We start from the raw sequence: 23,242 nt of genomic DNA on the forward strand, positions 1-23,242 counted from the left end.
GATTCTGCTTACAGAAAATCTAGGTTTCTAGTAAGTGTTTGAGAAGAGTTAAATTCCAGGAATTTCAGCCATTTGTTCCAGTTATCTTAATACAAGCTATACCACAGATTACCTCCCCCCCACCCCCCAACTACTGTTTATCTTGTTTATTTTTTGTTTGTTCTTGCAAATTACCGTTTCTCATGTTTTCAGATTAAACTAGAAGGGAAAAAATCTGAACTTATTAACCAAATATATCTAGTGCCTAATTTCAGGAATGTACTATGAGACTAGTCAATACATTGTAGACTTAAAATCTAGCATTTTATTGCTCAGTTTTTTAAAACCAAAAGATTGCTGGTAGACGTAGCTGTTGCATGTCACTGTAATGTTAAAAATACAAAGAATTCTTATTATAAAAGTACTTATTTGTCCTATAATTATCATCTCTGGCAACTTAACTTTTAAGTAACCTAACCATAGAAAAACTGCACACAACTAACATGCCACATTCATTGACTACTTCTGATGTTTGCATGTCAGTGGTATTTAGAATAATAAATCAAGGAGGTACATTATGTCCATTATTTAATTACAGAATGTGTGAGTGCGGTCCCCATGAAGGTAAGAGTAGGCACTTAGATTTGTTTTGTAAGCTTATTCTAGATGCAATATAAAAATAGATTATATTAATAGGAAAAATTTAGTGTTTAACAAATCGTTTTGTAAATAGGCTAGCACGAAAGATAAATCTTGTTACACTTAGACTAGACTAAAAATAACTTCATCTGAAAATAAAGTAAATAGTGCATTTTTAACCTTCATTCAGATGCACATAATCATGCAAACTATGAAAACTGACTATGGTAGGAAGTTTGAGGCCTGGTATTTGTTAAAGGAGCTGACAGCTTACCACTTGCACTCCTTTCAGTGGAACTGTAGGCTGCTCACCCTGTAAATCTGAAGAAATGACATTAACCCTTTGTGGCTGGCAGCCGTGCTGTCCCACCTACCAGCAGCAAGGGGCTAAGGCTGAAACATTCCTGAAGATTGTCAGCTTCCCAGACACTCCTGTACACTACACATTCACAAACGCAAAAAGCCTCAAAGGCCCAGTCCTGCTCTTGTTCCGTTGTAAAGCCAGAGGAAACTCCACGGCAAAGAGGCCGTGCTCTCCCTGGCGGGAAGGCAGAAGCTGGCCTCGTGTGTCCGCAGATGACTGAAAACCAGAGATTCTTGCAAAACGACTCCCTGCTTTTCCTGCTCCCACACAGGCTACAGGAAACGGGAGGGTTTTATGCTTCTGACTCCTCCCCTTCTTCATGTATGGTTCCATCCTCTTCTGACTGATCGTTCAGAAGCATGAACTTCCCATCATTTGTTAACGGCACAGACTTCATTAGCTGAGCTAGTGCTTCTGGGTCCTGAAGGGGAGGGGAAAAAAAAAAAAAAAAGAAAGAGTTGAGCCAGCTGCAGCAATCTTGGAGGAGCACACAGTTTAACCAGTACTTCTTGTTAAAGTTTTGCGAGTTTTGGGTTTTTTTATGACAACTTTTAGTCTAAAGGTTTGAAACATAAATAATCCGGTTTGGTTCAGGAAAGCCACCCTCTGGATATATATTAGAAAAAAAAAAAAAGGTCATTCATTTTGAGCCTTTATTTTGCTGTTCTTATCTGGCATCGATGTAATTACTGAAAAACAAGGAGAAAAATAACTAAGTTATTTATTTGCTATGCCTGTGCTTATTGCCTGTGACTAAAAGCTCATTCCCCCAACTTGTTCCGAAATCTTAGCAGCAAAAATATACAGCAAATATTAATGTATTAGCGTCACATCTTTATATAGATAAATTTATCTGCAAGGGGCTAGGTAACTTTGCCATTGGTTATAAGGGGAAAAACACTGTGGTTTTCCTCTCTAAGGGAGGAAGGAATAAGAGTTTCTAAAAGTGAAACAGCAATGCGTGTGATTTACACTTCATCCCAAGTAGTTTGTTTGGTTTTTTTTTTGAAAGCTTTGCTCACAGCTTCCTTTCAAACATGAACAACTAGATTTGTATAGTTCCGAATTTGATTTAGGGTGGCAAATTTTATCTCAAATCAAGCTACTGCAAAGTCAAACTGAATTTATTTTTGTATGAGCTACCTAGGGGCTGTGTTAAATGATGTCTGTGAAACTTTGGCATTAGGGAGAGTGGCAGTTCTTTTTTCTTTGCATACCAGAGGTACCTGGACAGTGCAACCAAAACCAGAATATGATGTATCTCAACACAGACACGGGGAATGAAACAAACTTACCTTCTGTGCCTCAATGATCTCTTTTCCCAAGCTAATGGCATAGCAAATCTAAAAAAAGAAGTGTATGTAAAGTTCAGTTTGGGGTTTTTTTGTTCCTTAATTGGGACTAAAACACAGACGTGTCAATGCAAACTTAGTCTTAAATACAGGTCTAAAAGCAGAGGTGTAATGGCAATTCAGCATGCTAACTACATAAAAATAAAACTATCTTGGATTCAGCTTCAAAACTCACTTAGGCTGGTAAGTCTTTGTACTCAACTCAGTTTTATTCACCAAACTTTATTTCCAAACCTAGGGGATCTTTTCCAGTGCATGCAAGAGTGTTACTGTTTTTTAAGCCAAAAATTCTCCAGCACATTCCTTATTTCTAACAGTCTGTTATTATCACATGCAGCAAGCACCCAAGTGGTGTTAACACAGCATGGCTCTCATCTGTGAAAGCTTTACAGATGTACATGTCTCAACATAGCTGGCATTCATTTTTGTTAGTGCTGGTGTTAGACACGCACGCTCTCCCCTCTCTCTTAATGATGTTGATATTAGCAATCACATCCTTTCCTCCTTCTTTTACATGCTGCTGCATTATCTTTTTAGACAGAAGCCATCAAAGGCTTGCATGTTAAGGCATGTTTTCTTGGCCAGAAAGTGAGCTGCTCTTGCTTCTGTAAGCACTGTTTCCCAGATGCATAAGCCAAGAAGCTTAAGACCTGTTTTCTAAATAAAGTATTTTCTTAAATGTTATGCAAACCTTTTCCCCTTCTGTGTTGCTCTCAAAAATATATGCACTCATGGAGTCTTCTCCCAGAGTCTCACTGAGATGGACCACAAAGCCAATCAGTCGCCTGTTATCCTGATGAGCAGCAAACTGTGTCACATTGGCGAGTTCAAACTGGATAAGTATAATAAAGAATTTATTGTTTTTAACCAGCATATGGTTAGCTTGGTCAAGAGTTCAAGTTCATGTGACTGAGTATTCAATGCTGTGGTCAAAAGCCAGATTCAAAACAAAAGTTACTTACACTTGTTCGTGTAACTTGCGTTTGAGGATCTATTAACCTGCAATTATGTGTAGGGGGAAAAAAAAGTACATTATTTCAGAGTGATTCCTAGTAATTTCAAGGAGCTTTATAATAGTAAGGCAATCACTACAGCAGTTTTACAGATGAGGAAACATATGCACAGAATCAAATGCTTTATTTGTGATTTCAGGTCAGTCGATGGCAAAGTTCAACTCTAGACCCTGACTCTCAGCTGCTTGACATGCGTAGGTCCTAGTATCTTTCTGAATCACTAATTTGATAAGCATCCTGAGTGCACGGGCTAATACACTAATACGCATATGGACATAAAGTCCAGCTAAAGTGAACATCTCATATCAACATATTCTACAGTGCCAATACTGACAACAGGAGAGCGATGGCTCTCCCGCCGTTACTACATGTAAGGAAAGAGAATCTTCCAATGCATTTTTTTTTTGCATCTTTTTCTGTGTCTTTGCAGGGCTTTATAGCCCCACTGCATCCCCGAAATTTTGGTAGGATGTTCTTACAACTTAGTCAGGAGGAGGATTTCTAGGTACTACAGAGTAAGAAAAGAGACATTTTTACTAAGTAAAGTGAATCTTGGGATCTTGCTCCCTCAAAGGGCGTATTTCTTGGAAAAACAAAACTGAAAATACTTTACTAATCACAAGTTGTATGAAGAGAACAGAATGTTGACAAGTTGAAGGTTTTACAGTACCTCAGGTTCTTGCTGGTGACCATGAGATGGGACTCAGTCATACGGAATATGTTGTGAATGGCGCGAGCAGCCAACACTTGTCTCATAGCTTCATAAATCACCTCACTTGTGGCATCTGACTGAACAGCCATAGATCCTAAAAACCGAACTACGAACATCTGCTGCAAGAGTGAATCTGGAAGATAAAAGGCGTGACTTCCTTCACTGTGCTACCTGATTTTCCAGTAGCTGAAGTTATCAGTGAAATGATTTTTTCCACTTTGGAAATTCAACACTAAACCTGGGGGTGGTGACGGAGGGGGTGGAGACTTCCTGCTATGAGCCAGGCTGTGCTCTGACCCAGTTTTAAACAGTGTTGAACTGGCAGTTTAAGCCAGGAATGGGGGGGAGAAGGGGGGGGGGGGGGGGGGGGGGAACAACAAACCACACAAAAACCCACCACAATTGCTTGGAAGCTTTAACAGTGTAACTGGTCCTTTATGCCTTATTTGATTGGCTAGTAAAATTCACTTGTCTATCTTATTATCAGGTGCACATAAACTGTGATAAGTTTATGATTGTGCACAAGCCTTGGCTTCCATTGAATTAACTCTTATCATTAAGCCTTGTACCTTCCTTGCTTTCTTCTGTGTCGCTCTGACCTTCCATGCAGCTGGTTCCAGTGAGGTTTTCATTAAATGCTTCCTTGCCCATGGACTATCACCATAAGACTCCTATTTACAACTAAGTAGCCATTAGGCAACAAAGCCACCATTTGATCAGGCTCCCTTTATGGCTAGTGGTGAGCAAGGTAAAGCAGGATGACTCCTGCTGAACGTGACTGTTCAAAGGCCAGAACAGCTGTGTCTGCGTTGCACAAGACACCACAAAGATCGTTCAGCATCAGCTTGAGCTGAGCTACGCGCATCCACTTGTGCGGACTGAGACGCAGGGCAGTCACCTAAGCACTGTCCTCTCTTCTGCGTGCTGCAGCGGAGCAGGCGGCTGCTGCTGCTGCCGCTGCTGCCGCCAGCGCGGAGGCGCCTGCTTGTCGCAGCTACTCTGCAGTCGGGCAGCTTGCAACCATCCTGCCTCACAACGGGACAGCACAGGCAAGCGAGAGTGTTCAGATCAGTAGGTTCTGCTTTGGTTCTGCGAGTATTTTTCTGACAGGGGCTGCGGGTTCCAGGCAGCGGTTGTAGCTGGCACAGAGGAAGAGGAGAACAGCCAGGGTCTGAGCCCTGCGCGTGCTGGCAGAGGAAAGTCAGGACTGCTGACTTTTACTGGCACGTCACTGGGAGGAGGGAACGGCGGCAGCAGTAAGAAACTCTCCCTCTGTTGAAAGGGACACGTTGCTGCTGCTAGCTGCATGCTGGGCCTCTCTGAGATTTAGATTGTGGATTTCAGAGTACATGTGCATAAGAAATGGCTAGTAAGCAGCCTCAAACTTGAGCAGAATTACAATACAGTCCCATCAAACCCTTTCTAAAGAAGTCAACAGCTACTTTTAAAAAAAAAAAAAAAAAAAAGAAAAAGCATGAAAGACAAAAACCAAGCAAACCATATCTTTTTGCCTTTAAAAATGTGAAATAAACCTAATTTGGAATACAGCTTGGGCTGTCAGGGAAAAAGGTGTTTGTTTTCACAGGTAGGGATGTCTAAAAGACTGGCTTCTAAAAGGCAACTACCTTCAACCGTACTATGGATCTGTTAGCACTGCTCCATGGTGTCAGGTGCTTTCATTAAGAGACACTGGATAGCTGACAGCTGAATGAGGCCTAAAATCATAACTAATTTTATCTGGAAAAATGAAGCACTAACCTTCCTCCTCATCTTTGCTGCTGTCTTCAGTTTCCCCAAATGGGTTTGCACGTCTATGAAATAAGAATAAAAACTCTAATTACAGATTCTGGTTACCACGCACACATGCTGCAATACCTAATTTTCTCCCCTGAAGTCACTCTGTTAAAGTGATCGCTCACTGCCTCTGGCCATACCTGCCACCTCTGTTCTGGTCCAGGAATTCTGTGGCGGGCAGTACAATATCAAATTGAATCGGTGTTCCAGGAGCAATGAGTTGTGTGGAGTCTTCAATGCCAGCTGATTCACTGGAAATTATTTTATTATTTTCCATATTCTTTACATTCTGGCTAAAGTGAAAATGGAAAAAAATGTTTCAATCAATCAAGAACACTCTATGATTGCTCTGGAAGGGAGACAAGATTATTCAAAAAATCCAGAGTAGGACTGAACCAGTATATATAAACATAAATAAGAGTATTTTCCTATTTACCTATTACTGAGCACTCTAATAAAATCTCCATTATATTTTTTTGTACCAAAAATTATTTAGGAAAAAAGTAAATGCTGGTATATTAAACCTGAGTGCAGAGCAGACTTTCAGCCATAGGTTGCTGTTTGCCTCCCTGCCCTCCAGTGGCCATATTTACAGCCACATTACCAGTTCAAACAGCAGAGACCTGGACTTGTGCCTACAGGTGTCAATACCAATCCTGACATCTTTTTTAAGATCTTACTTGGCCACAGGCTTGTTACAATGTGATAGTTAAGAAGAAGTGCTACACACTGGCTCAGATTTCTTCCTGCACCTTTTCTCAAAAAGAATGAAATGCTAAGTTTCCTACAGCACAGCACCCTTCTATTTCTGGAAAGTTTTCTGGTTGCATACAGATGTAAAAGTGACTTGGGAGATTAGTTGTCAATGAAATAGCTATTTCCTTTGCCCAGTGAAATAGATGACAATACTCTTCTATTTATAAATCTGTAATCGAAGTGAAACAGCTGTACTGTGAATAAAATTAGAAAGAAATGGACTGGCATTCCCCATGGCTATAGGGAATCTTTGGAATCTGTAAGCAATCATAATAAAGGGAATCATAAATCATAGTAAAGGCACTGGCCTGAGCAGCAGAAGACCTGGAAAAGGTTTGAATTTCTAGAAGTATCTGAATAAGAAATTACAATATTCTGACAAAACTTGCAGAGAAGTCTCTTCATGTTGAAGTCAGTGTGACACAAACTTGCCCTATTTTATTTATCACACTGCTTCTCAAAGCAGGATTTCAGTCCAGCACTGGGCTTGAAAGCCAACTCTGATGATGAAGTCTGAAGAATTCCCACTGAGCAAGATGCTAGGATCATGTGGACACAAAGAAACGATACAGAAAATACATATTTTGAATATAAGCATATCCTAGAGCATTATTAACACTATTTGAAGGTGGGGAGCTTTATTGATTGACCTATATGAGCACAAGAGAACCACAGTAATTATTCTGACAGCTGTGTAAGGCACATTCCTGTGACAGACTGACAGGAACTGCTTGAGGTAATATGCAGGAATATACTTACTTCAGTGTATACCGGGGACTCTGCTGTATTACCCACATTACAAATCATTCCCTTATGGCAAAGCACTTAGAAGTAAAGCATTGTGTTTGTTTCTGAAGAAACAGCAAAATCCCAATGGCAACTGCAAGGAGCTTCAAAGCTGTGATGTGGAACAATAAGCGTTACCCTCAACACTTAGCATCTCTTAACGGCTTTTTGTAGGAAACGTCAGAAGGAATTTGCTGGAACACGCAGGCTTGCAAAGCCAGGGCCTAGACAGGGCTTTGTCCCAGGTGACTGCTGCCCTGTAAAAAAGAGCACGACTGAGTGCACAGTCTCTGGTCCGTGCAAGTGAGAATGGTACCTGGGGTGGTGAACTTCATGTTTTTTCCCAAAGCTGGTAACGGGCGTCACTGCTTGTAGGGCTGTCTGATTTAACTTGATTGCAGCTGCCTATGAAAACAAGACAGAACAACTCCTTTCTACACATACTTTACATGGCCACGTAAAGCACAACGGGAAAGCAAGCTGGAAGGAACAAACTGAAAGATGGAAACAAGCTCCCACCTCTGGATTGTCAGTGAGATAGATCTGTCTGGAGATGTTGTTGATGGCACAAATCCACTGGAAGGGAAACATGAAATTGAACTCTTCAAGCTCACTTGTATACAAGAATAACAACATTAAGAAAATATTTTTACCTCCTCATATTCTTTCTTGCTTTCTGCTTGAAGGGTTATACCCCTAAAATATAAACATAGTGTATCAGTGCTAGCAGCGGACACCAGGACTGTTTGACTCCAGGTCTTACAATAACATCACCAAGCTTTGTATCTATTAACCATCAAAGGAACAAAAATCATGAATAAGCTGCAACTAAGAGATATCGCATGTGCAGTTCAGGCAGCTGTGGGGGAGGATGGGAAGGAACATGCTTTTAATTTGGAAACACCCTTCTGGAAACCCAGAAAGGCTTACTATTACAGCAAGCATGTTTTACACGAAACAGCATCTGAAAGGGTAGGCGTGACTGGCTGTCCTCAACTAAAACCTGTCTCATACGCTTTGCCTGTAGGAGTAGTGATCTGAAAGCAGTATCTTCTGTCTTCACAGTCTACAGCCATAACAGAGCAGTTGTCCAGGTCCTGAATCAATCCTCCAGCTACTGCTCCCCTTGGCTGACACATCAAGTTGCCACCTTGAGTGAAGAAATACAGTCTTTCCCAAGTTGTAGTCACCAGACCTGTTTTGCTGAAGATGCAGTGATAAAGACTCATTACTATTTAGAAATGACTCCAAACATATACGAAACTGCAAACATATCCCGATGCTAATCTGAACTTTATGTTCAACCCCGGATTTTTTTTTATGATGAGTCTCTGTTAAGAAGTAAAAGCAGGACCTATTCCTAGCAGAGACTAATCCTTAATGAAAGCTCAAGAATTAAACTAATTCCAAACATCCCACGTTAAAAACATTCTCTGCAGTACCTCCTAGTTAAGGAATAAAAGAATTATTGGTATTGAGTAACTGACATAAAATACTATTAAGCTGGATGGAAAAAAAAAAAAAAAAGTATTTTCAAGCTGAAGAGCAGCATGAGCAATTTCAGTACAAAGAATCATCATTAAAAAAAGTATCTTCTGCAAGTAGTTTCTCAGAGTCCATCTTCCCCCTAGCTATGGAGTCCTATTATATTGCAACCCAGCTCTTAGAATGCTACAAGAAATTAATAAATGTCCACTCACAAAAAAAAAAAAATTACTAGTCAAATAGAAATAAACTGGTATTTAATGAATCACATGAGCAGGGTTACTATATGCCACCAATATACATAGCTCCTACGGAAGCTGATGAAAGATTTTATTTGGAAAATCTGCAGAAGTAATGTATGGTATACATTCAAAGTTATGCACTTGCATTGTCCATAAAGCTTTTAGTTATGTAAAGGAGGTCGTTTATGAAAACACCTATTAACTACAAAATACAGCTGTTTATTTTTGTAAACACTGTGTTTTCATTACCCCTAAGAACTGGGAACAATCTGAACCCAGCCCCATCAGTTTCTAGTTTTTAGCCACCTGAATGCAGGAAATCATCCCTGTAGGTGAATCCAACCAGAAGTAAATTTCTGTTCTCAAGAAAACAGTCTCAAATGCCTCTAATTTGGTTTAAGCTTCTGAAACACATTTCCAAAGATGACAAAGATACCTAGGAGCTGAAAAGTACAGCTACCACAGTGATTCAGGAGCCTCAAACATCATTACCTGAGGAGTCTTATGACCTTAGCAAAAAACAAAAGTACCAACTCGTCAGCAACTAAACAAACCAGTGGGTAGCAACAGTCTTCTTACTTTCTAAGATTAAGGTAGCCAGCCTTCTGGATGAGATTTCTATTGATAGCAGGTGAAGTTACATCAGAATCTGGGGTGTAAACAGATTCATTAACGGCAATTAAGTCCTGCTGGGATACCCTCATTTTTTCAGCTTCAGCATCCAACTCTCCCTGTATGCTGGGGGAGGGGGGGGAAAAAAAACAACACAAGAACAAACCCAAAGCCATCATTAGTCAATTTATACCAGGACATAGCTAACATCTGTAACCCACAGTGAACACAAACACCACTTGAGAGTATATTGGAGAGTAGTGCAAGATAAAGTTTATTTTTAGAATAGACTTTATAGGAAATATAATGTAAGCCTACACGTCCAAGGCTTTCTCTAAGGACTAGATAAATTGGTGCAGTTAGGAAAGAATGGAAGGAAGAGGCATACAATGGGGAACTGCTCCCAGAAAATGTCATCTGAGCCTAAACAGACAAGATGCATATGCTCTGAAGGTAATAGCCATATTTTCCTTAAACCATTGTTATCTTTGGCAGGCTGGCAGCAAAAGCACAGCCAGGATTTCCCCTTGCTCTTTATATTGAAAGCCCAGCTTGAAGATGTTACTCTCAATATGTCTCATACAGTAGCTATGCTTTCTTTTTTGCAATTTGTACTAAATGTAGTTATCTTCTTTCCTCAAGCAGTATAGAGAGATAATCATCAGAATTATGAGATGGTTCTGTAAACCCGAAACAAGCACACATGAGAAACTTTTTTGAGAGTGAAGAGTTAAGTTTTTTGAGAGACAGCTTATAAATCCATGTTTGTATGAATTTATGCTGCTGAACATATATAGATGTTGCTCTAGTATAGCAGCACAGTTCAAAGCTGGCTTCACTATATATCTCTTAGCTTTCACAGAACTTTGTCTTATTCCTGCAACATGTGGGAATTCCTGCATGTTAAGACCACGTTTAATAGGAGCTGGCCAACCCATAGGAGCAGATGACACCAAATTGGGAAGACTGACATATACGGTAGGGTGAAAGCCTGCTGTTCAGAGGGACCTTGACATGCTCCAGAAATGGGCAGACAGGAACCTCATGAAGTTCAGCAAAGACAAATACAAAGTCCTGCCTGGGATGGAATAACCCCGTGCAGCTGTAAAGGATGGGAGGCATCTGGATAGAAAGCACCTTTCAGCAAAGGACCTGGGGGTCCTAAAGGACAAGTTGAACATGAGCCAGCACCATGCCCTTGTGGCAAAAAAAGGACAGTCACATCCTGGGCTGCATGAGCAAGAGTATAGCCAGAGGGTCAAAGGAAGTAATTATTCCCATCTGTTCAGCACTTGTGAGACTCCAACAGGAGTCTCGTGTCTAGTTTTGGTGCCCCAGCACACAAAAGGCAGAAACGAAGTCAACTGAAGAGCCACCAAGATGGCTAGGGGGCCAGCGCATGTGACATGAGAAGCAGCTGCAAGACCTGTTTTTCAGCCTCATGAAATGAAGGCTAAGGGGGGGGCGGAAATCTTACTGCTAGCTTAACTACCTGATGGGAGGGTACATGGCAGATGGAGCTAGACCCTTCTTGGAGGTGCACAGTGAGGAGAGACAATGGACACAAGCTGTAACCAGATACCCTCTGTGCCGTGTGTGAGAGAGGGACAGAGAGAGAGAGAGATGCTCAAAATTGGACTGGACACAGTGCTGAGCACTCTGCTCTAACTGACCCTGCTGTCAGCAGGAGAGTGGACTAGATGACCTCTCGAGGTCCATACTGCAGCAGCTGTTCTTTGACTTTCAGAGAAACAATATTAGCAAATATTTTATTTCTTTATTAACTTTTCCAAACTTGAGTTGTTGTTAACTGTGTCCAGGGTACTAGGAAAACTCATGAGGTGGGAACATAAGAATACTTGTCATTGCATACCTTAGAAAGTCATTAATACCTGCACCTATGCAATCAGCAACTTTCTCCCTACTTCCCGCCCAAGTGGTTAAACCTTTTGGAGAACACGAGCACATAACACAGGCTGCACACAGCAGGACCAGAGATCCATGTAGTCCACTATCCTGTCTCTGACAGTGGCAAAAACCTGCGGAAAAGTACAAGCCAAGTACATATGATTCCTCTCCTGTTCTCCTCCCCAGTCTATTGTAGAAGTTGGTGATATCCTGTAACTGTTGAAGTAATATAGAGATACAGTGCTGCATTTAAGTCAGCACTGCACAGTATCTGACTGGCCAGATGAAGAGTCATAACTCTTGCATCATGGTGTTAGTCTGTTTTATGTTAGCTTATTTCCAGCTTTTCTGCATCTTTAGAAAGCTGAGACTTCCTAAGCTCCCACATCACCTCCAAAATGAGACCAGCTGTGTGCATCTTACCACCTAGCCAAGTCATATGAGAGGCTGAGTTATAAAGGCTGAGTAATATCATCAGATCTGAATTAAATTAGACCATATTTTGCAAGCTAGTGCCTTTCAACATTATCATTAAATGTCAAAATAAGAATAATTTAAATTTTGAAATAAAATAAATTTAATTTTTTTTTTAATTTAAAATAAAATTTTGAAATAAAATGGAACAGTCCTGCCGGTTTTTACATAAGAACTACTTCAATGAATCTTTTGATCAGTCATTTTTGTTGCACCACAAATTGCTTCCAACAAAACTGCCCTGGCATTTTCATGGTTCCCAAGACTGGATTCCTCTTCCTATGGCATGTTTCTCTTCTCTCCAAAGTAGGAAGGAGAGAAAAGCTGACAATTCTGAAATTATATGCATTTGTGGCAATAAGACCAATTGGTTACTGAAGAATATCTTACTGATCTGTCCTCTCTTAGGTGTTTTTACACTGTTAGCAATATTCACTGTATAAATGAAAATACTTTTAAATATGAAGACTCAGTTTCACAATCAGTGTAAATAGATGCAAAACTGCATCACTGCTGAAATTCTGAAACTGCACAATGGGTGCCATCGGCTTTGTTGGTCCAAGAAAACAAATCTGACACATAAAAAGCTTTTAGCCTGATTAGCAAGAAGATCTGACTCACTGAGGCCTTGTGATCCCCAGCACTAAAGGAGGAAAGGAGTAGGCAGCACAGTTTTCAGCGGCTGTGCAATCTTAAGTCATGAAACCATGTTCTGTGTCAGTAATTGTTAAGCTGCACAAATGTCATTCAGAATTTTGCAAGCTCCTCTCTTGGTTTTTCCAAAGACGTCACACTCCTGTACTAGTTACATTTGAGTTGTACTTTCAAGCGTTGCTGTGTGACAGACTTAAAACAGAAAAAACAGACTCAGCAAGCCAACTGAGCAGCCTATTTTTGCTTCCATTTACTACTGTGTACTATCCAGAATTCAAATCCATCTGACTTCGGAAAACAAGGGCTTATTCTATGGTGAGGATCCAATGGCAGGATCCTCACTGTGCCTCTAAGACACAAGCAAGGTGCTCTAGCCTTATTAAATAAGGGGCACTATTTCAAGGGAGTTTAAAATCTGTCCTCCAGTCTGTACAAATGCTATGTAGACTGTCGAGGGATTTATTTCAGAAGTGAGTGAAAAAGATATATAAAAAACTATAGAAGTACAGGAAGTAAAGAATCATTTAGTGAAAGAATCTACTATACAGAGAGATCACATATAACGCTGTTCTCAAATTAACAAGTATGTGTTATTTAAAATGCCACCAGAGTCAGAATAAGTAATTCAGAATAAGTAATGATTTGGATACAGTCCAATATGAAAGGTATGAAGCAATAAAGTGAAGGACTCAGTTTAGTGTTCCAGATGATTTAAAAGAAATGATTACTGTTCTCTCTAATATGATTACATTTTAAATGTAAAGTTTACATTTACAGGGACTTAATTATAAAGAAAATGTCAACCTTCACGGGGGGGGGGAGGGGGGTGGGTGAGAAAAAATAATCATAAAATTAGGAGTACAAAAAGTGAGGCACTTTATTGAAATAAGGACTTAGCCAAAGCAGATTGAACTCAGTGGACTGACACAGCCTATAGTGGATGCAATGAATATGTTCTCTACGGAGAGAAGTTTTGTTTGCCTTGTGTAGCTACAACATTGAACGCTATAGGCCCCAAATCGTTATTTGAGAGGTTAATGGGTTTTGTTACACTATTATTACAGAAGACCCAGCAAGTATAAATACCTCTAATTCAGAATGCACTTTAGCTCTATTATATTAATTCTATTAACGCATTTCAAGCCCAGATTCCATGCTTTCTGTCCATGAAGAGACACAGGGATGTAAGAAAGCATGTGAACACTTTGCAGTATATAGTTCATGGCTATACTGTAAAAATACTCTCTGCAGTGCACTGACAGCGTTTTCCTTTACATGTACAGACATACCGCCTTTCCAACTCCTGCTTTAACAAAATATGCCCAACAATGCAATGCAAGCATGGAAGGATTCTCATGAGAAAGAAACAGAGGCACTCTTTGTTACGTGCTGAAGGTTACAGTGCTAAAATACTGCGTTACCTTTGAACCATGTCTGAAACAGATGACAAAAAGCTGTCCATTCTTTTGGAAAACATCTCTGCTCCTTTCTTAAAAAAGTTGATCTGAAAAGCAAAAAAAAACAACAATAAAAAAACCACGAAACAACACTGGAAGTTATTTTGGCTTTGGCAGACAAGTAACAGATTGTGGGGACTGTGTTAAGAGCGATCCCATTATGACTGATACTTTTGGCTGGTGATCAAACACATGGGTCAAAACAGCTGCGTTGCCTTTCTTTGTACTTCTCACTTTTGCAACTTCCAACTTTTTCACACACCCTTTTACACACACACAAGCTAGTGGCTGCTGACAGGTATGTTTCCAATGAACTTGCTAAATGACTGACATAAGGGAACAGGTAGCCTTCTCCCATACTAGCACTGTGCAGAATTGGGTCTAGTGGTGTTATGAGCCACTGCGTGCAATGCCACCATATCAAAATGAATGGGACACAAATCATCCTTTAGAATTCGTAGTCCAACTTGGACTACCAACTCCAACCTGGAAATTTTTAAACTGCTATAGCAAAGTCAGTCAAGAAAGTGATGAACTGTAGCTGTGCTAGCAGAAGCCTCCAAGGCAATCAGTTATATCAACTACAGATTTACCCTGGATTTTGTTCTACTGAAGGAGCTAAAAAAAGCTTCTAAGGCCAAAATGCACCTTTTGTGACAGAAGATGAATTCACTTAGCTGGTATGGCTCAGCAGGCACACAACAGCCGCAAAGTACTCGGTGTAGACTTGACCTTGGATTACCTGCTGTGGGGCACACAGTCATTGTTAGGACCTACTGGTAACTGTGTGAAACATGGACACAGCTAGCAAGTGTGTGCAATTAATTAGCTTAAAAAAAAAAAAAAATAAAAAAATCAGTGAACTACTCCGGAAAGAGATGTAAAAGCAAATTCTAGGCTATTAAGCAACTTACTAGCTATTTCATCCAATTTTACTTGCAATTCCACTCCTTTTCCCGAACCTTGGGATGTGGGATTCCTCTTACCTGTAACTCAGATTTCTCCAACCATGCTATTGACCACAGACTCCCTTTTACAGACAAAGGAAAGAAAGCACACTCTCTTCAAGAATGATTCACCTATTCTATTTCAGAAGCCTACTTCAGGAGGTAAGAGCTCTAAATTCCACTGATGACAGACTGACACACGTAGCTTAGATGTTGATGTCAGTTTTCAGTCAAATAAACCCTGTATTAGCCACTACTTCTTCCAAAAAATCCTTATGACCTGCTCATTTGTTGGAAACGTGAAATATGAGGCACATGTTTTGAGTAATTAATAAAGAAAATGTATACTTGGGCTGAAGGGCGGTTCACAGTATTTAACTATCAATATCAACTGACTTCTGGCTACTCAGTCATGAGTAGCTAATGACATGACAACCTAGGACTTTCCTGTATGAAGCACTGATATATGGCAGTTTTGCCCAAAAAAATACAGGGAAAAAGTTCTGTTTGGCTTCCAGTTAAGGAAACCAATGCAGTTCTTTCACTTCATAGAAATACAGCAGAGAAGCAGTGTGAACCCCCATGGTGGGTAAAGTGATTGAATTCTCATTTATTACCTATTTTATATGGGGCACGTGATCTGCAAAAGACACATGGCAATGGAGATGATGATCCACACTACATCTCAAACAGAGCACTGTATCCATTTTTTCCTGTTTTCACAGCCCAATTCTCATTTTCCCAACGCTTTCTTTCATCAATGTTGAAGCACAACAGACTCTTAAAATGGGTGGTAATGGGAATCAAGTGCTGTGAAAATAATAGTTTGTTGATCCTCCTGACATCCTGGAGAGTCAGATTATCCGTATTACTACCGCATTTTACAGACTTGAGAAATGCTCTATCAAATTGCTGGCAGAATAAAGGTTAGGAAGAGAATTTGCCAGCTTTATGCTCAATCCACTCTACTGTTCTGTCCTTCCAGTTCTCCAGTGCATGCTCTGTTCCCTATCGTGTACACTCCTCATCAGTATGCTGAACATTATGTGCTAGGAAGGGAACTGCTACGTAGGAGAGTTTGTGCAGGCAGAGTAAACAGTGGAAGTAAATGCTGCTGCACTGATAGTTTAGCCGTGAAAAAACTAACCCCAGGCTGATTTTGCACATAAGTGCATTGGATTTTTTTATCATTGGTGTCTTTCCTGAATATCTAATCATTCAAGTATCTGCCACAAACAAAATCAGTTGTTATAATCTAGGCAAGCTGAACAAAAATTCCGCCCCCCCCACCATTTGTCAGTTCTCAAAAAAAAAAATCCAGAGCTAAAATGTTTTACTTTTCCTCAGGCCACGTCTAAGTGATATAGATGCTTTGCTGTCCATACCTGTCCTCGTGTATATCCTAGCATGGGTTCCATCATTGCAACTCTCTTCCTATACTGCAGAGCATTCAGGGCACAGTAATATTGCAGAGACGAAAGGTGCTGCTTTCTTCTTGCATTTGCCACTTCTTTTGCCACTTCTGCCTTAAGCTGAATAAAAATTGATAAAGAGGTTGACAAAGTGTTACTGTGCATATGGATACATTTACTGATTATTTTCAAGTTATCTTTAAACAACTCTCATCACAGAACTTCTCCACATTAAAATGAAGGATGAGAAACTAAAAAAGCAAATCCAAACCCCAAAGAAAGGACTTCAAGCCCTTCTGTGGCAAGATACTTAAGCATTTGGGGAGCCCCTGTGACCATAAACTATGTAACTACCACAACTGAAATTCCAGATCTGATCTCAGTGCCAAGAAATTTATTTGCAGCTGAGATCACAACACAAGCCTGCAAGCGCAGAATTCAGAGATGAATAGTTTACAATATGCTGTATCACTCTGTTTGTAATGCATTTCCTTTAAAGGACCATCCTGTAGAACTGATGCGCTCTTAGGATATGGCCAATCATACACTTTTTGGCACACAGGGATATATTTTGGGATAGTAGTCCAGTGGGCAAAGAAGAAACGTAAAACAATCCCACCAGCAGAGTTATGTGTACTGTAAGTGAAATGACAATCCATACAGAGAAATTTAGCAGGAAGGTAGACGCGAAAAAATTGAATGCTTTATAAATAGCAGACACAAGGCTTCGTGACAGTTCACAATGAATTGTACCCAGTTATACAGCATCATCGCATCAGCTGTACAACAGTAGGCCTATACAAATCTATTTATAGCCACTTGGATTGCCTCTGTCTGAACAGTGCCCCTGGATCTGAAGGGCTCTAGTTTAGCACAATACTTGATCACTTGCCTAACTTGGAGAAAACAGGTGAAACTTTGCTGAATTGATGTTTAAAAGCTTTGTGCCTGCTTGGAAACGAAATCGCCAGTACTCCTGAGCTACTGTGAATTTAACTGACGAACTCTCTGAAGTTCGTAAGTGAACAATGATGCAGACAGAACAGCTGATAAAAACTTTTCCTTTTCCTTTTCACGTTCATTACCTTTTCATTTTCTTTCCTTTTCGGTAACCTGCTATACTTTGCCATGGACACGTCATGTTCTGTAGACAAGGAATATTATTTTTTTTAGAAATGTGATGTGTGTGTGCATAGATTAAAAATGTCTTCTTGTGATATAACAGGTGCACACCATTAGAAACAAACAAAACAGGGAAACATACCATTGCTAGCAAGGCCAAACAGATCCTTCAACGTGCTTACTTCTGGAAAAGAGAAATCAAATATTCAAAGTAAAAACAGCTGTAAACACTTTGTTCAACTGAGACCATTTATGGCACATTTAATGCCTAAGTCATTCTAATCCTTTCAAAGCAGAGATGCATAAGTTATGCCTGTCTTGAAAATGATAAACCAGATCAGCTGCTAGAGAAATGAATAGGCGGATAGCAAATTAAGGGTTGAGTGAGTTTATTTGATTGAGCAAGTTATCCCTATGAAAAAGATTCCTTATCTGCCAGTGTAATTTCCCAGAGAAGCACCATTTCAGTGTGCTTGTTACGACAAAAGGCCCACGACTATCATAAAAGATCAGCAGTTCTGAACAACTTCCCGACAATGCTTACGCAATACCAAGAAATCTAAGTCCCAGAGACATATGAACTAAGCCCCTTTCCTGTACATGAATCTTCATCAACATGGAACATTTTTTACTAAGTTTCTCTGTGAAAAGAACTATATATCTAACACATCTGACTGCCGGCTACGATGCTTACATAACAAACACTGGCCATGAGTTTCTGATGCAGGTAGAAGGAAGAGAAAGTAAACAGGCGACTCAACTTTCACAAGTGTTGGCCACAAGGCACTCTCAGTGTCCATACGAAAGTATGCTGCAACTGGCACAACCCTTCTCAAAAAACTACAGAGAAAGCACATTCACAAGAGCAAACATTATGCAACCGTGAAAAGATTAAGGGGAAATTGTATGATGTCATCATGGTCTCTGATTATTTGTAACAACCTACACATTAATCAGCTTCATGCCACCTTTTTCTCCCCAAAACGCTTCCTCGTGACTCTAATGCAGAAAGACAGTAATTCTTCCCAGGTGTGACTAATTTGTATCTAGAGGCTTCTGTATTCAATACATACACATAGCAAGACCAAAAGTAAAAACAAGAACGCAGCAGTTAATCTTCCCTGTTTAATCCTATGATGAAATTTCAATATGGCCAGGCCTCTACTAAAAATGCTGTTCTACAGACTGTGTCAGAGAAAAGTTGAGGTTGTGAGGGATGGATGGATAGAACAAAAGATTTTGACATCCAGGGAAGCTGAAGAACCTTTCATTTTGTGTCATGAAGCAGCTGAGGCTTTTGTTGCAGGCTCCACTTGCATTTTCTTTTTATGTCTTCTTTTATGAACCGCGGGGCAGAATCCATAAGGATGGGAGCAGAATGACTGTATCAGTGAAGCCACATTAAAGAGGTGGGAAAGTGTTTATAAAACCAAGAACTTCCCGTCCAAATACTGCTTTATATTTGACATTATACTCTAAAAAAGGCATCCACTGATGTCTTCAGTTTCAAATGAGATGCTATGATATAAGGAACCTTAACTAGTCACTATTTTGCTGTATTTGTTTTGTCTCCCATCAAAACGATGTCTTTAAAAAGTACATAAACAGGACTGAGCTTAAGTGAGTTGAGAAGTGGGCTTTAAAAAAAAAAAAAAAAAAAAAAGAAAAAGAAGATGTTGCAGTAAAAACTCATGTTTCTGTTGCATGAATAGGTTAGAGCGTCCTTGACCTTGAATATGAACTTCTTTCTTTTGAAATTACACCAAATGTTTGCATTATTGCTCTGCTGTTTAAGCAATGAATTTCCAAGTTTGTGCAATCAGGTTACTTGGAACTACCCTTGGATGGCAAGGATTTAAAGCGGACAGATTCGTTAAAAGGGAGGGAACATACTATGCCTCAGAGTTAATAAAGTCTTCTTGCTCGTGCATTTCAAACAACCCCAAACTTCTGAAGTGGGATAAATACTGTTTGCAAGCCAGATTCACTGCTAAATTTTCCTTCTGTAGGCCATTATTACATCAATGACTTCAGTAAAATTACACTAGTGTAAAAGCAGTGTGACCCAATAAAGAACAAAGCTGTGTATTTTCAAACTTGCACCATATGGTGCATAAAATGTTATGTGGTGAACTTGCACTATTTAAGTCTGAGTAAAAGCATGCACCTGTCAATGAAATTCTGTAGCAGAAAAAAAACCACCAACATAAAAAACTTTTCTGTGAATCATCAAAGAACAAATTATTACATGACATTATGTCTCAGTTTATTACAAAATAAGCAAGAAGGAACACATGAGGAAAATTAAAACTTAAAATAAAATTTACCTGTGAGATCCTTTTCCCGAAATTGTATTATTGGTAGAACCATTGTATCTGCAAGCTGTTTTGCCAGTTCAGAATGAAGAATATTGAGCTGAAACAGAGAACAGAGGAATGCCCTAAGATACAGTGTAAATTAAAAAATAAAAATAACAGCACTCTACAGCTGCTGAAGAAGCACACCTGCCATTTGTGCCCAGCAGACAAAAAAAGGACATTATGTACTTCAGTGTACTTCAGTGCTTAAAATACATTTCTCAAGATATGTGAGACAGATGCAGATTTTCCCCCAAATGCTTAATTCCTGCCTGGTGTTTTCTAACAATCCAAGAACTTGTTAGCTCCCACATACCATATTAGGGCAGTTCACTTGACCATTAATGTTAATGCTTAACCCAACAGGATTTAATCTGTTATTAGCCTTTATTAACCAGTTTTTGTTAGTCTCTACACCACAAGGTTACAGTCCCACCGCCATGACTAGAATCTTTTTCCATTCATGAGTGTTACCTGGGACACAATCACAACAGGGGGCAAACACAATGAAAGGTCCCATTCAATATTTTACCTTCAAAGTAGTTTCCTGTTCCTGTTTTGTGTAAGTGTTTCTCTAAAATTCAGTATATCGAGGCATATTTTAAAGTACTCGTATGACGCTGTTTAGGACGAAGGCAAGGCTCTCATGTCAGCGGTGGCATGCTAAGAATATTAGATGGGTTCAGGTAGGACAACTATCAATCACACTGCTCAAGCACCTGATACTACAAACTAGGAGTGCGCCACACGCTGACATGATACTCTGACCACTTGCTCACGGTACCCTGGAGGCCTCTGGGCGGAGTTATGCAGGTGAGGATGAAGTCAGTATTTCCCATGAGACAGTACAAAACTAAACCAGAACAATTCAATGCCTGTAGAACAGACAACTGAGAAACAGTTACAAGGGGTAGCTAACACACAGAAAAGGATGCTGAGGAATGGAGCAAATTCTTGTGAGGGAAAATGTGACCGACAGAACTGAACAGAGAGGCTTTCAGCTTTCTGCTCCCAAATGGAATGGTTCTCTTGTACCTGGGAAGGAGAAAGGTCTTGTTTTGATTTATTCATAGTTCACATAGACAAGTATAAGACTTGTGACAGTAAATGGTCCTTTCAGGTATCCCCTGAGAGCAGACCTGCAGCAGGAGAAGCCTAAGGGAAAAGTTAACCTTTGGGATTCCTCTCACTACATTGTAAGAGTTACCCACGGGCTCTAAAAATTTTAACTTATTTTTTGCCCCACAACACTCATATCTCCTCTCCTCTCCCAAAAAGTACAGCCTTTTGCCTTCTTAACAAAAGTAGAAAGTAGACTAACAAGAACAACAACACTTTTCTGATGGCACAGCCCTGCTCACAATGGAAAGAGTGATGTGACAAATGATACTTAAGCAATAAGGACCTAGATACTAAGATTATATTGAAATGTTATATGGGCAGGTCTAACAGAAGCATTTAGAAAGGCTCTCAGTATTCAGCAACAACCTACAGAGAGCAGAAGTACTCAGCGCACACAGCTGTAGCACCTAACCTGCCTTCAGCAGGCATTTCTGCAGCCTCCTCCAGACGTCTCTGGATTCTGCGTGATCTCACAGCAACTAAACTGCAACTTTACTAATTCACAGCTGCCCTGCATCCACCCCGGCAGGTTTTCGCTCAAACTGCAGTGTTTAAACCTTAAAAATATAAATGTCATTTTTAAATGGAATTAAATTAAAAATGGCCCCAGCCTAGATGAAACATCCTGTTTCAGTCTCTTTTCTAATTCCCCTAGTTAGGAAGTTCAGCTTTGCTCTGAGGACAGTATGTGGGATGAAGCCACAGAAACAGCTCTAACCATTACAAAAGGATATTATACTTCTTTTCCCCCCAATTACATGATTCTATAAAACCCAGGCACAACCTAGCCTTCAGTGGAAAGGCTCAGAATCAAAATGACAAAGACCAAAAGAAAAACCACCAATATTCTATATTGTAAAAATAGAATATTGGCAATTCAAATTACCTCATCCACAACTTTTGAAAAGTAATGAAGGGTGGATATCACTTCTTCATCTCCTTTACCTAATGCAAAATGCTGAAAATAGAAACACACAGTTAGTCTGTAAATCAATAAAGGTGAGTATAAAATACAACATGTGTTTTACTACAAAGGTAATGAATACTCCTACACAATGCAATAAACGATAAAACTAAATGGAAAAACAGTAACTCATTAATACATACTCTTTTACCCTGCTCCTCTTGTTTTATATGTTGTCCAAAATCCATTCATTTAATTAATACTTATTATACTAATTTTTAAGTCATAGCTATACAATAGGAACAAACTGGTTTGCATCTTCATAAATTTATGAACTCACATTTTGCACTTTTGTTTTTTTATTATTATTTTCAGAAGTGACCTAACTCCCTTGAACATGCTGGGGAATTTTACACCAGCCTTCACATGAAACCAAGTAAAGCCAACGCCCTAAGCACTTCTGAAATCACACTATCTATTTACACAGACTTCTTCACAAGTGCTGAGGTTGAAAAGAAATCAAAGGCATATGTTCAACATACCTGCTTTTCATAGGCAAGGAGCTGCTTCGAAAGCTGTTGTGTGGCAAGACACATTTCATTCTACAAACAAAAGTGACATGTTAATAGAAATAATGAAAGGTCTTTAGCCCTGCTGTTACTACTACTTTGTTACCAGCTTCCTGACTGAATCTGCAACTACTTACACAAACATTCAGTTGTATGTAAACAACCCGTCCCAAAATACCTGCATAGAGAAGCAGTAATAACAGGTACACATCAGACCTAATCAACACACAGTTTGTTTAGCTACTTTGAAAAGAGGTAGGATTTGGGGTTTAGTTTGGGGTTTGGGTTCCCCCCCACCCTCCAAAATAACAAAACTAGAACACCCTCAAACATGTAAGCTGTCATACCAGTGTAAGAATGTTTCATATTGGTTAATCATCTTTCCCCAAAATCTAGAGCAATAAAGAGAACCAGTAGATGTGCCTTTATATAATGCATTTATGCTCAGGGAAAATACTGATGTAATTTCAGTGCTTTAAGTCAACACGGGAGTACAAAACAGCACATAATTCTGTATTCTCATGGCTAAACTGGCCAATGAAAGTACACACATCCTTAAGATGAGCTTATGCAAAGCAAGAC

At 39.7% G+C, this 23,242-nt stretch overlaps 1 protein-coding gene across 2 annotated transcripts in view; it reads right to left on the bottom strand.

The window, feature by feature from the left end:
- Positions 1-137: 137 nt before the first annotated feature.
- The window catches only part of APPL2 (adaptor protein, phosphotyrosine interacting with PH domain and leucine zipper 2), a 38,199-nt gene continuing 15,094 nt past the window's right edge, over positions 138-23,242 (bottom strand). The window contains exons 2-20 of one of the 2 annotated variants that reach the window (XM_082309359.1): positions 22,634-22,693; positions 22,074-22,145; positions 20,036-20,123; positions 17,851-17,892; positions 17,672-17,730; positions 16,560-16,706; positions 14,192-14,274; positions 9,702-9,860; positions 8,410-8,598; positions 8,049-8,091; positions 7,915-7,971; positions 7,712-7,800; positions 5,994-6,146; positions 5,818-5,870; positions 4,018-4,192; positions 3,297-3,333; positions 3,026-3,166; positions 2,278-2,325; positions 138-1,403 (exon numbers count right to left, since the gene is read on the bottom strand). In XM_082309359.1, coding sequence (XP_082165485.1) covers positions 1,275-1,403; positions 2,278-2,325; positions 3,026-3,166; positions 3,297-3,333; positions 4,018-4,192; positions 5,818-5,870; positions 5,994-6,146; positions 7,712-7,800; positions 7,915-7,971; positions 8,049-8,091; positions 8,410-8,598; positions 9,702-9,860; positions 14,192-14,274; positions 16,560-16,706; positions 17,672-17,730; positions 17,851-17,892; positions 20,036-20,123; positions 22,074-22,145; positions 22,634-22,693 — 1,824 coding nt within the window. In that variant the 3' untranslated portion in view covers positions 138-1,274. The remainder of the gene's footprint in view (positions 1,404-2,277; positions 2,326-3,025; positions 3,167-3,296; positions 3,334-4,017; positions 4,193-5,817; positions 5,871-5,993; positions 6,147-7,711; positions 7,801-7,914; positions 7,972-8,048; positions 8,092-8,409; positions 8,599-9,701; positions 9,861-14,191; positions 14,275-16,559; positions 16,707-17,671; positions 17,731-17,850; positions 17,893-20,035; positions 20,124-22,073; positions 22,146-22,633; positions 22,694-23,242) is intronic. The other variant, XM_082309358.1, reaches the window with a different exon arrangement.

Source organism: Platalea leucorodia (assembly GCF_965183815.1).
Source record: "Platalea leucorodia genome assembly, chromosome: 4".
Taxonomy (NCBI): Eukaryota; Metazoa; Chordata; class Aves; order Pelecaniformes; family Threskiornithidae; genus Platalea; species Platalea leucorodia.